General features: G+C 32.4%; 2 protein-coding genes across 2 annotated transcripts; one reads left to right on the forward strand and one right to left on the reverse strand.

Annotated features, from left to right (window-relative positions):
- On the forward strand, nt 867–2,310 carry LOC109327375 (putative clathrin assembly protein At4g40080). Its single transcript, XM_019560491.1, has one exon. It carries the CDS (start codon nt 965–967, stop codon nt 2,003–2,005), a length of 1,041 nt encoding a protein of 346 aa, XP_019416036.1. The 5' UTR covers nt 867–964; the 3' UTR covers nt 2,006–2,310.
- LOC109328695 (protein DETOXIFICATION 27-like) lies at nt 5,427–12,009 on the reverse strand. Its single transcript, XM_019562278.1, has 8 exons — nt 11,656–12,009; nt 10,800–11,341; nt 9,179–9,265; nt 9,031–9,087; nt 6,513–6,751; nt 6,227–6,345; nt 5,798–5,887; nt 5,427–5,681 (listed from the first exon to the last, which is right to left on the reverse strand). The coding sequence occupies exons 1-8, from the start codon at nt 11,959–11,961 to the stop codon at nt 5,607–5,609; spliced, it is 1,515 nt and encodes a 504-aa protein (XP_019417823.1). The 5' UTR covers nt 11,962–12,009; the 3' UTR covers nt 5,427–5,606.

Genomic DNA, 13,715 nt, shown 5'->3' on the forward strand with positions numbered 1-13,715 from the left:
CAGTCCTTTTACCATTCTTCACAATCAGAGCACCTTTGCATACTCAAAGAATATCACTATCTCCATCAACTCTATAGTTAAATCCTTTAGTCTGCAATGTTCCCAAAGAAAACAAATTCTTCTTCAAATCTGGTATGTGCCTAACCTCACATAACGTCTTCACTACACCATCATCCATCACAATTCTGAGTTCTCTCGTACCAATAATTTTACATGCTTTATTATTTCTGAGAAATACAAAACCAAAATTGCCTACCTGTATGTGGTGAGATATAAGAATAACACAAGAGATTTGGTAACGATGTTCGGTCAATTGTGCCTAGAGATAACTTATATTGCTGTTATCCAGATATATGAGTCATTGCATAATAATAATAATAATAATAATAATAATAATAATAATAATAATAATAATAATAATAATAATAATAATAATAATAATAATAATAATAATAATAATAATAATAATAATAATAATAATAATAATAATAATAATAATAATAATAATAATAATAATAATAATAATATTGTTTAGGTACATAAAAGTAAAGTCTTCGAGCCACTTCAATGTGGGAATGAGGTTCCTTATCCGCGTTAACAATAGATAGAAAACTCTAGGAAGGGACCAATGAATGGACCTAAGAACGCGACACATCAAAGATATGACTCTAAATACCGATTAAATTTCTTGCTCAATCCAAATAAGCGAATTATCAACCATATCTGCACGAGAAAAACGACCTCAGCTTACTTTTAAAGTTTCAATAAATAAATTAGAACGTGTTTGTGTGGTGTGCGATATATTTTGAACCAAAAGATATATAATTAAGAAAAGAAGAAAAGGAATACAATTTGATGCCCTTTATATTCAGATTTCAGAATAGCATTTTTAAAATTAACTCGATGCCCTTTATATTCTTCTAATCTCTCTCCCACCGTTCCTCGTCTGAACATTCTTCCCGCGATGGCCCAACAAAAAAGGCTAAGAATTCTCGCTCACAAACTCAAAGACAAAGCGTCAGTGATTGCAGCAGTGTTATCCATCAAGCGCCACGAGTCCTCCGTCCATGTCCACGTCATTCGCGCCACCACCCACGCCCTCGCCGCCCCTCCCTCAGAGTCAAGAATCGCCGCTGTTCTCAACGTTGGCCACGGCCCATACCAGCAGCTCCCACGCGCATGCATCGACGCGCTCATGGACCGTCTTCACTACACGCGCAGCGCCACTGTCGCCATGAAATGTCTATTCACCCTCCACAACGTTGTTGTAAAAGGCCCTTTCACGCTTAAGGATCAACTTTCTTATTACCCTTCATACGGTGGCCATAATTTTCTTAACCTGTCCACTTTTCGTGATGACTCGGACGTTGAATCGGTTGAACTCAGTTCTTGGCTTCGTTGGTACGCTGTTGTTCTAGAACAGTGTTTAACGGTTTCGAGAATCTTGGGTTATTATCTTCACCCTTCTTCGAATAACAGCGTTAAGGAATATCCTGCCCACGATAGAAAGTCTTTGGTTTTTGGTTTTTCGAACGCTGATTTGTTATATAAAATGGAAGGTCTTGTGCAATTTGTTGAACAAGTGAGTTGTGTCCCTGAGTCATTGCACCTTCAGAAGAACGAGTTAGTTTATGAAGTGGTGCGATTGGTGGGTGAAGATTATAGAAGCGTTCAACGTGAGATTTTGTTGCAGGTTGAGGAACTTGGGAATAGAACGGAGGATATGGATGTTGGGGAATTAAACGAGTTGTTGGGGTATTTGCGAAGATTGGAGGAAAGTAAAGAAAATTTGGTGCGTTTGTTTGTGAATAGAATTAAGAATAATGGGTTTTGGGATTTGGTTAAGAAGGTTAAGATGAAAGTGTTGGCGATGAAAGAGGAGATAGAGGGGAAGTGGCTCACGGTTGTTACATCCACAGCCACCGAGTTGACTCGGTCCACGAACCCGTTTCTTGAGCCGGGACAAATCGTTCCGGTCCCACCGTCAAGTTTTGCAACGGTATGATAACAGATGGCAACGTTTTATTCAGTAAGAATTTTTTAAAGTGGCTTTTTTAGTGAGTGCCCTATTAAAAATAATTTCTTTTATACTTTTTTTACATTCTTTTATGGGAATCTGCACCTTCTTCGAGTTGGAGTTGGGTGCCTCAATTTTTTTGTCGTCCTTGTTTCCTTCTTTTGGTGGGGTTTGTTGTCTGTTGTTGTGTGAATTAATTAAAGTGAAAACCTAGACAGTTATCTTGTTGTATGATAACTAAGAAGAGATTTCTGTGTAGAAAGCAAAAAAATAAAGTAGAGAACTTTTGGCAATTTCATGTTCCTTTTCTGTAATTAGGAGTGCCTATGTATTTTAGTCTAGGGAGCACATTTGGTGTCACTGTTTATGAAGGAAACTTTTTCTGAAAATGATACGTAGTTAATGTACTCGCAAGTATTGTTTCTTAGTATGATAATGCAAATTTACCTTTGCATGATGTTTTAAATAGTGCATTGTATTGGTTTTTTTTACTATCAAATATCTGATTACCTTTTGATACAGAACCAATTTATTGGTGTGAAGTTGCCTCTATCAATCTAATACACCATTTTGGCATTTTCATATATCAACCAAAATCAAATACTCTTTTAGTTATATATATATGTTATAATGTTTTGCTTGTAATTTTAGAAACAACTTAATTTTATTTTCTTTTTAATTACATAATTATTTATTACAACATTCTTTTCATCTACTTTATTTACACTTCTCTCACTAAAAATTATTGGAGATAAATAAAAATTAAATGGAGATAATTTGATCAAAATATATACAATTTTATATCACTTAATAATTACTTAATTCATGTACTTAACTTTAAATATCAAGACATATAAAACTAGTGAAATATAACACGAAGAACGGTTAATTATAAAGTGTCCCAGAGCGGGAAAAATATGAACAAATACATGAAAATAAGATAGTGTTAAGGGAGACTATGACACATGATGAATTGCTGATCCCTCTTCCCTCTTCCATCGGATACTTTAAACAACCAAATTTCCCAATCATATTGTCAAGGATGAGAGTAATTCTACTTGGGCTCAAGTGCATAAGTAAAGCAGGGTTTAGAGAAGTTAAGCGTTCGTTTTAGGCTGATGGAGAGGATGGGTTTTTGCCACAAATGGAGGATGTGGATTAAAAATGTACTTCATACAAATTCGGCATCAATTTTGTTTAATGAGAACCCTACTAATGGCAAGAGGATTGAGGCAAGGAGATCTTTTAACACCTTTTTGTTTTCTAATTGTTGTTGAAGGTCTTAGTGGTATTATGTTAATGACAGCTTCGAAGAACATCATTTTAGAGTATAAGATTGGTAAATATGTGATTTCTGTTTCTCATCTTCAATATGTAGATGACACCCTTCTAATCGGCGAGAATTCAGAGCATAATATAATGGTGCTTAAAAGCATTCTTAAATGCTTCGAGTTGGCTTCTGAGCTGAAAATTAACTTCCACAAAAGCTGCTTCATGGGTCTTTACTCGAGTAGTGATTTTATTATGAATGTATTGTGTTGTTGGCTCTGTCCCATTCAATATTTTGGGAATTCCAGTTGGTGCAAATCCTAAAAGGCTCTCTACTTGGTCTCATATCATTGATTCTTTCAAAAAAGAAGTTCTCTCTTTGGAAGCACAAACTCATCTCCTTTGGTGGTAGGATAACTCTCCTAAAGTCGGTATTATGTTCTTTACCTATCTATTTCTTTTTCTTCTATAAAGCCCTAATTTCTGTTATTAATGTGATTGACAAAATTCAAAGGCGTTAAAGGATTCATTAGGTTGGGCAAAAGTATGTAGCCCTAAAGAGGAAGGTGGTCTAGGGATTAAAAAAATATTCCTATTTAACTTCGCTTTGTTAGGTAAATGGAGATGAAGATTGTTATTTGAGAGAGATTCTATGTGGGTTAAAGTCTTAAAATTGAGGTATGAGGATGAATTTTTGAGGTGCGGAGGGGAGGGTGCTTTAGAGTGTTTTAGGAGAGGTTCCTCTTTGTGGAAGGAATTAGGTAGTCTTAGTCAAAACAAAGAAGGAATATGGCAGGTGGGTAAGTGATGGACTCCGCAAGTCTTTAGGGAGTGACTCTTTTATTAAATTTTGGACTGATTTATGGGTGGGGAGAGATATCCTCAAAAGTTCCTTTGCTAGATTGTTTCAGGTGGCTTTGGATAAAGATGCAACTATTGATTCCTAGGGTGCATGGAGTAATGAGGTGTGGTCTTGGAGTTTGAGATGGAGAAAGAAGTTGTTCGTTTGGGAGGAAGAGGAACATCATGAACTTCTAAGACACATCAATGATTCTATGCCTAATCAACATAATGTTGATACTCAGACTTGGATTTATGATAAGAGTGGGCAATACATGGTTAGGAATGCTTATCAAACTCTACAAAAGGTGGAAGGATGCGACACACTTACTTTTTTTAAAAGACTTTGGAATTGTAATGTTCCAACTAAGATGAAGTGCTTAGTATAGGAAATTGCCTTGATTGTGGTCCCAACTAAAGTGAACCTTGCTCTTAGAGGTGGATTAGGTGCTCAATATACCACTCTTTGTTCTCTTTGTGGCGAGTTGGAGAAATATACTAGTCACTTGTTCTTCTTATGTTCTATATCTTATTTTGTTTGGTAAAAGTTTTATTCGTGCTTTGAGTTAACTTCTATTATTGATAATGATGTCAATACTTTTTTCTTACTCCATGAAAATGCCATAAGGTTAGATAACAAGAAACAACATTGGTGGAAGACTATCTGGGTTGCCACTATTTGGACCATTTGACATATAAGGAACAAAGTCATTTTTTATAATATGACGTTCAACTTAGATGATGTGATGAAACTTATTTTTTTGAATTCATGGAGTCTTCTCAATGCTCGCTTTTCTTTGTTCTCTTATTCTTTTGTCGATTAGGTAAGACATCCTTCAAATTGTCTATCTCTTTGATAATTATAGGGATTGTGTGGATATGAGTACCACTTATTCTACTAATTGCTTTATCTATCTTGTTTAATAAAGATTTCCTTGCTAATATAAAAAAAGTTCTAGGCTGATTGTTTGAGTCGTTAATTTGATATAGTATGGAACTCGATTAACTTCTGTGTCAACACTCTCATGGAGTTGTTAATTTGATATTTTTAATAATCAAATTGTGATAGCTTTACGTTATCCTGTGGCTTATTTAAAGGAAAGTAATACATGAAGATAATTTAATTTGTTGGAATAATACTACTTATTTTCTTATTCTTCCTCATACGGAGCTGCAAATAGAGTAACGTGAGTAATATATCTTAATTAATCTAGCATAAGAACAGCTTTTACTTGTGGCAAAAGCTGAAATGATCAAATAATATGTTTACCTTTATGTTGGATACAACTACGTTTATAGGTGGCGATTTCGAAAGTTAAACTGAAAGAATATAATAACAATAACATATATATAATGAAATACAAGTTCTATGAATAACATCTATGTTATTGGCGGTAACTTTGAAATCAGAATGGAAATTAAAAAATATATATAGTAGTATACACGCAAAACATAAATAAATAACATCTGTTAAACTCCACTAGGAGACCGCTTCAAATTTGTCATTGGGGGTAGAGGTTGACCACTTCTTCACACGGGAGGTAGCTTTTTCTGCCTGAAAATGCAAAATATTAAAGCAAAATATTAGAATGCACACGTTATTGATATTAGAATTAGAATGCACACTTATTGATATTAGAATGAGGTAGTCTAAATTATTTTGAACTCTACCTCCTTTTCCCAATCACATCTTGCTGTTACTATTATTAGTAACACTGTTTGTACTGCAGTGCCACCAAATATCATTCCTCCCCATATGCCCTGTCACGTACATAATTCATTAGATTTATAGTTTATAAATTCACTAAATTGAGTGGATAGACAGTGAAAATACACTAACCATTTTCCATGCAAACATATGAATTTTACCCAAAAAATTTAATGATATTTAATACATGAATAATGGATAATATGTTAATGATGTACACAATCCTTTTCATTTTTTAGATATGAGTAAAATCCTATAAAGTTGTATTTTAGAATAATTTTAAATTTCAAGCCATAATTTAAATAAAAAAGGGAAAAATATTTTTCGATTATCATTAATCACAACCATAATTTGCAAATTATACATTCTAGCTATAAGTTGTAGATACTTACACCCACACCAGTTTTGAAGAACCATCCCATAAGAATTCCAAGTGGAAGCCCAATAATGTAGTAGCACCCAATATTTAGGTATGCTACAAATGCTTGCCATCCGGAGCCAACAGCCACCCCTATATTACATCAATAATTATCATTATTAGTATGAAAGACAATCACTCTTCAAGACTTCAACATAACAAATTATCTATCTAAGGTTCTACATTATACATAATATCCAGAACCAGAGAAGTTTTTATTGAATCTATAATAAATTAGTATTTTTTAATTCTATAGTTACCTGATAAAACGGGTTGAATACTATTGAGAAGAATAGTGGCAGCTAAGAGGATAGACATTTTGTCCACTGCTTGAAGAACCACAGGGCTAGAGGTGAATATATATGCAAATTGATCATGGAATATCATTATGATCACGCAGAAAATGACCCCAATCACTGATGACTGCACCACTGCAACATACGTTGCAAATTTTGCTCCTTGTGCATTGCCTGCGCCTAGTTCATTCGCCACCCTTACCCTGTTAATCATAAACATTACTTCAATTCAATGAAATTAAGTAACTTGATACCATAACAATTTCACTTGTTATTCATATATATTAAAACTAATTAATTAAGCTATTGTTAAAACGACCGAATTCTTTTCGGCAAAAGTGGATCTTGTTTCTTTAGTTAGAAAAGGTTTCAGAAAAGAGTCACTCTAAATCAGCCCAAAGACATCATCTAATATGAAGGAGATGTAAAGAGGCAAAGAGCAATAACTTCCTCATACTTTTTATTCGCACAAGAAGAGATAAAGGGGATTAGAAAGTCTTTATTATTGATGAAATTATACTGATAATAAACACAGAAAACATAATAATAATAAAAGAAAAATATGTTTGTACTAATAGTATATGAGTTTTTTATATTCTCAATATCTCTTCCCTGTTCATACTTAATCATCAAGTCCTAATAAAAATAATACAAATAAATGATAATAGTAGTAATAATATATAATGTATTACTTGTATATAAATCTTGACTCAGTGTGTCCAGACTCAGTTTAACGTCCAAAATACACGTCATTCACTATATATGTATATGACATTAAAATACATATATATATAAATTAAAGTCAAATCATCCAAATAATCTCATCCCATATCCACATTTTCATTTTCTATTTTTGTCCAAATTTTCACTTTTGTAAAGTTCGAAAATTTGAGACTACATAATTATTCCTTAGGCATCCAAGTTAATTTAGCACTTTGACTAGGAGTTGAAGACATGTTGACTAAGTATTATATCACAAAAAATAACTATAAATTAGATGTGATGAAATATCCAAGACTCTATAAGACACATGTCAAAAATAGGAATATCTCAATGAGACAGGTGTCAATACCTTATAATGGAAGCTTATTTAGAAGAAAAATATATATTATAGTGGATACTAAATTTAGGACTCACGAGAAGCTAATTTTTAATTTAATAATTTAATATAAAACTTCTATAATTTAATAAATTAATTATTATATTTCTATAGCAATATTGGTATGTTAATTAATTTTTATGAGTTTTAATGGCTTAAATATTAAATTTATAATTATTGAAAAATTTAAATAAAAACATAAGAATTTATTATATAAACAATTTCAAAGTATAATTTTTTTAAAGTATATGAGAATTCAATTTAGAATGGTAGCTGCTCAGGTGCTGGATTTTCGAATGGTTTTGTGCCGTGTTATAAAACTCGGCTCGAACCGGTCGGTCAGACCGGTTCAACCGTGAACCGGTCATCTAACCGGTTCGAGTCTCTCATCTAATCGGTTTTGTATCAAAATTGGTTTGACTCAGTTAGTTTAAGCGTAAAACTGATGATTTGGATGATCAGACTAGTTAGACCAACCGAGTCAATCAAAATTAAAAGAAAATAACCAAATTGATGAGGTGAAAAAGTCAAATATTTTTAATTTATATGTAATTATGTTTGTCACTTTATCTTACGCTATAACCAAATCTTTGTTGTTTAATTAAATTTTAAATTTATTGTACATTTTTGTTGTAGTTAAAGCATAGTTTATATATTATTTGATAATGTTTTCAACTTGCTTGTGTCATTTTATAGTATTAAAATTTTCTTTATTGATTGTTTAATTAGGTACACTAATGTTTTTAAATTTTGAGTATACAATTATTAAATATTGTTATACAATATCATGAATTTTTAGAATTTTAATGTAAACCGAGTTAACCGGTCCAACCATTGACCCACTGGTTGGACCTGTGACTCATTAACCCAGTACCCTGACCGAGTCATTAACCGGTCCAGTTTAATAACACTGGTTTTGTGGCTGCTGTTGATCAATGAGGTATTGTGTGATGTCATCTCCCAACATGAGCATTTGACTGCTGAGATCTGCATATGAAATATGCTCAACGTGGGAAGGGGCTATTTCTATAAATTAATGAATCAATAGCCTCATGACATTAAGCAGTAATATTACGGTTAAGTCTAGACCTACCATCTGTACCGGAAATTTAAGATGTATTTATATGACAACAACAAGAGTGGGGCAAAAATTAAAACCTTGCCTCAACAACCTAATTCAAGGGGAGGGCAAAAAATTAAATAAATAAAAATACAAATTATAATATAAGAGTTTTTTATATTATTACTTTATCATTTGTCATTCATACTTTATCATCTATGACTTTTAAATATAAGTAAAATCGATGAATATTAAATGATATAATAATTATATAAATATCTTTAAACATTATATACATGTTAAGCTCAAAATTAAAACCTTACCCCACACCTGCAAAGAAAGCAAGAGGAATCATCATTTCCCAGCCGTTGATAGTCATACTGCAAAACGAATCCAATCTATCAAACAGTGTAGAAAACACAGAAGTTAAACGCTAACTAAGGATATATTAATGTGGACAAATGACTTTACCATACAGACAAGGCATCAACGGCAACAGTTGCATTCCCCAACTTCCCAGTCATCAGTACTAGTATCCTGTAGTACCAGTTCTCTAAGCTGCATCCATCAACAATATATTAATTCAAAACAGATTTTAAGACAATATTTTTAGTACAAATTATATAAAGTTATAAACATGAGTTATACTTTATGTTTTTCTCAAAATATAACAATGAATAATAAAGTTAAAGCAACCAATAGGACTGAAGCATAAAACGAAAGAAGAGAAAAAATGCTTAAAAATAGTAGATGATAAAGAAATCTACTTAAAATGCTTCGCAAAAAAATATATATTTCAATGCAATCTCATATACACAGAGTTGCGCCAAATAACTTTAATTACACAGACACAAACATGTTTTAGTGAAATTACACAAACTATTCCTCATTTTTTACATCTACATAAAAATCATCCCTCACTTTTTTATACCTACACAAACCTCCCCTGGTTTTATACTTTCGTAAAACTGATCACCTTTGCATGAGAAATAAGTGTAATCTTTTAAATAAAAAATGTGATAAATGCAATTAAGTTAAACAAAACATGATATATTGTGAGGAAAAATCCAAATAATATAAAAATCAATGTATCTTTATTATTTTTTGTTACAAAATGCATCAACAACTCATATATTATTTGGATTTGTCTCATAATATACCATTTTTTGTTTAGCTTAATTGCATTTATCACATTTTTTTTAAAGATTACACTTATTTCTTACGTAGGGGTAATCAGTGTAACAAAAGTATAAAAACTAGAGGAGGTTTGTGTATGTATAAAAAAGTGAGGGGTAATTTATATAATTTCATTAAAACTCAGAGGTAACTGGCAAGCATCAAAGAGATACCCTAATATAACACAAATGATAAATACACACTATTAACGTTGTAAGTGATAACGTTGTAAGTGATAAACTGATAAGCTGTTTCTAAGATTTTAATTGAAACTCTACCTCACGAGTCTTAGTTGCACCTAATCGACTCACCAAGGATTAGTTTGGGAGTTAAGTTGAATTTTGGAAGGGAAATAAGTGAAATAAAAGACGTGAGAGTCATCTCACAAGGCTCTCAAATCTTTCATTTCCCTTCATACCATTTAAAATTCAACTCTCACACTAACCCTAAGATTAAACTATAGAATCAACTATAAAAAACAGTAAAATCAATTATCCACTTGGAAGCCAGAAGACACCAATGTGAACGAATAAAAAACAAAATGTCTGAAGCCTTTTCTTATACAAAGAGTTAGGCTAAGTTCCTAAGTCACTTGAAACAAAAGGGTTCCCATAACCAGCCATAAAAGTGAAGATGGATAATGAAAGCCACTTTATACTGAAAAAATCCTCTAAAAAAAGGTTATCAAAAAGTAACACAGTACCAAATTCCAATCGGTCACATTAGCATTTTTCTTGTAGAAAGAGCTATACCAAATAACACGAAACAAAGGAATGACAGCAACCAATAGGATTAAATCACATAGTTTAAAAAATGCAGAGAAAATGCGTCAAAGAAAGATAACAAAAGCCACCTATTTTAGATAAAAGTTTTCAAAACAAAAATACGAATTCCAGAAGCAGCAGAGAGATATTACCATAGCATAACACCAGAAGCAGCAGAGAGCTTAAGAAATTCCCATAGTCCAGAAAAAGCTTCCATTGAAAAGCCACTCCAAGTCAAAGGGCATCCACCACAAGCTGTATAAGAAAACATACCAAACACCAAAACCCACCACGAGATATCCAAAGCAATAGCTGCACCAATAACCCCAAAATCCCACACATAAATGAAAAGCCAGCTGGTTACAATATTAACCACCAAAGCCAACAATGAAACCCAAGCAATAACAACTGTCTTTAGCTGGCACTGTAGGAACCTCTGAAGAGGGAACTGAAATGCAAAACTGAAGTGCAATGGTATGAGCCAAATTGCCACCACCCCACTCCATTCTGCCACATCATCGGGATGGCCTAAGAATTTCAGAAATGGGGTGGCGAAAATATAAAACGGCAACAAGAGGAAACAACATAGGAACAGAACAATCCATGATCTCTGCATGTATATGCCCAACATATGATACCTCTTTGCCCCAAACGCTTGCCCGCATAGTGTCTCCAATGCACTAGCCATTCCTAACTATTTTCCATATCCCAAAATTCAAATTATTTTTTTATAGAGCATTTCATAGTCTCATCTATACAAATAAATTCAAACAACTTTTCTGATAACATTGATTTTCTTCTCTTGGGTCTAGAACATAGATATTCTCCATGAACCAAATCGTATTGGATTACCGATGTATAAGTCATATGTTTTATCTTTATAACAAACAATATAATATATTTAACTATTATCGTGGATTAAAAAAATTAATGTTATCTTAAAAGTTACATAAATTTATGGTGTATGAACAAACAAAAAAGTGAGTTATTATATAAGATTTGACTTACGAGGAGGCCGAAGTTGAAGCCGACGATGACGGTATTGGCAATAGAAATGGAAGCGAGTTCAACATCACCGAGGTGACCAGCGAAAGCTTGGGTAATAACGTTCATGGTAAATGCTGCGACGCGGCTGAAAATAGAGGGACCCACGATGAACCATAGCTTCTGCGTTTCAATCCACACCTTCTTCCCAAACTCAATCCGAGTTTGATCTTGTTGTTCTTGATTTTGTGTGTGAATGATATCCACTTCTTTTGGCAACAGGGGTTGTGTGAGATTGGGATTTTCATCTTCTTTCTTGAACGTTCCCATGGTCTTGTCACTGCCGCGTCTATAAAACTAAACACTCTCCGACAGCTAGTGGTTATAAATAGGACAAAATAGTGTCACGTTGTTTGTAATTGGTACTCCATAATTTGATTATTTAATGTAAGAAACATGGGTAGTAAACTCTAAATTGGATTCTATAAGTTTTATAAGGCGTCTGAATTTGGAAAAGAAATGTCATATTCTCACTATTTTATTATCTTTAACAGCAAAATAGTTAACTCGATAGAGATCGTGGTAGCTTTATTTTTTTAATGACATAATGAGTATATAAACTTTTTTTTCCTGAATTTGAATATACAAATTAAAAGTAAATATCGTGTGGACCATAAAAATAGGACAACTAAATGTCGAAGAACAAAGAAATGTGTATAATAACTAAATCTAAAAATCGGACAAAAATATTTATTTATACCTCCTATTTTAAAATAATGGTGCCGTTTAATTGTATAACTCTAATTGTACCAGAAACCCTATATATTGGGAAAACAAAGTAAAAATAACAATTGTTGAAAATTGTTTTCCTATGAAAGTTATGAGTTGGTTGTCGGATTTTTGAGCCGTATAAATATCATTATTGATTTTCAAAACCATATATGCTGAGTGTATGCCATGATGATTAGGTTATGGCTTAGTTATGAAGTGAAAATTCAAACCAAATAAGTATTGTCAAATTTGAAACTTAAAGGAAAAATTAAGTACTAATCCTTTAGTATGATATGGTAATATTTAATTTAGTTATTTGAATAATTATGTCAAATTAAAATTCACTAGCTAGAAATCCCTACTAACTTTTATGATCTGATCCTTGTTATATGGTTTAATTTTTAATTTCAGTAACGTAAATGTAAATTTGGTTGGGGTATAGAGCAATATATAATCGCTTAATATTGTCTTTGCCATTTATTGCTACAAAGGTTACCATTGTCATCAATTATAAAATGATCGTAGGTTAAAGTACATTATATTCAATTTAATTGGTAGGATATACTATACCGACAGCAGTATCTTTCTCTCTTTATTTCCAATAAAAAACTGTCTAGAAAAAGCAATAAAATACTACAATCACGGATACTGGTCCAATTTGAACTTTCGTAACAAAATAATGGGATTACCTTTTAACTAGAGTGTAAGAAACTTTAGAGCATGTCAGTATCATATGACTTTCTATATTTTGATCCAATTGCCATGCCAAGAATGAGGTTATATTTTATTCTTACAGGGTACCCATCCAACAAATAGCACAAACGGCAATAGTGACATATATATTGACTTTGGATCAAAGGCAAAAATGAGGAAAATTCACATCTCTGGTATAGTTTGACTGCCTTATTATTATTCTAGTATAACTAGTATACTTTTTATTAAAATTGTTTATAGGGTACACGATTCTTGTGAAATTTTTTTTGCTCCACCAAACTCGTGTATGGGATACACGAGATTAATTTTCTCTCTCATAATCTCGTGCACCCCATGCACGAGACCCCTCCCACTTTTTTATTTTTTCTTTTTTTTCTTTGCCTTGGACCGGTGTTTCCGATCCAGGGTTTTTAAGAATTTTGTTCTGGTTTTTGAGTTGTATGAGTTATATCAAAATTATAGATTATTATTTGTATTATATTTTTTATTTTGTATGATGTAAACTAAGATTATTCATTCAGTTACATGTATCACTTTGAAACCTAAATTGGTGAAGGTTTTTTTGGAATTTTAGATGAGTTTTTTGTTGCATTAGTTTT

This window comes from Lupinus angustifolius, chromosome LG15, assembly GCF_001865875.1.
Source record: "Lupinus angustifolius cultivar Tanjil chromosome LG15, LupAngTanjil_v1.0, whole genome shotgun sequence".
In the NCBI taxonomy this organism is placed as follows: domain Eukaryota; kingdom Viridiplantae; phylum Streptophyta; class Magnoliopsida; order Fabales; family Fabaceae; genus Lupinus; species Lupinus angustifolius.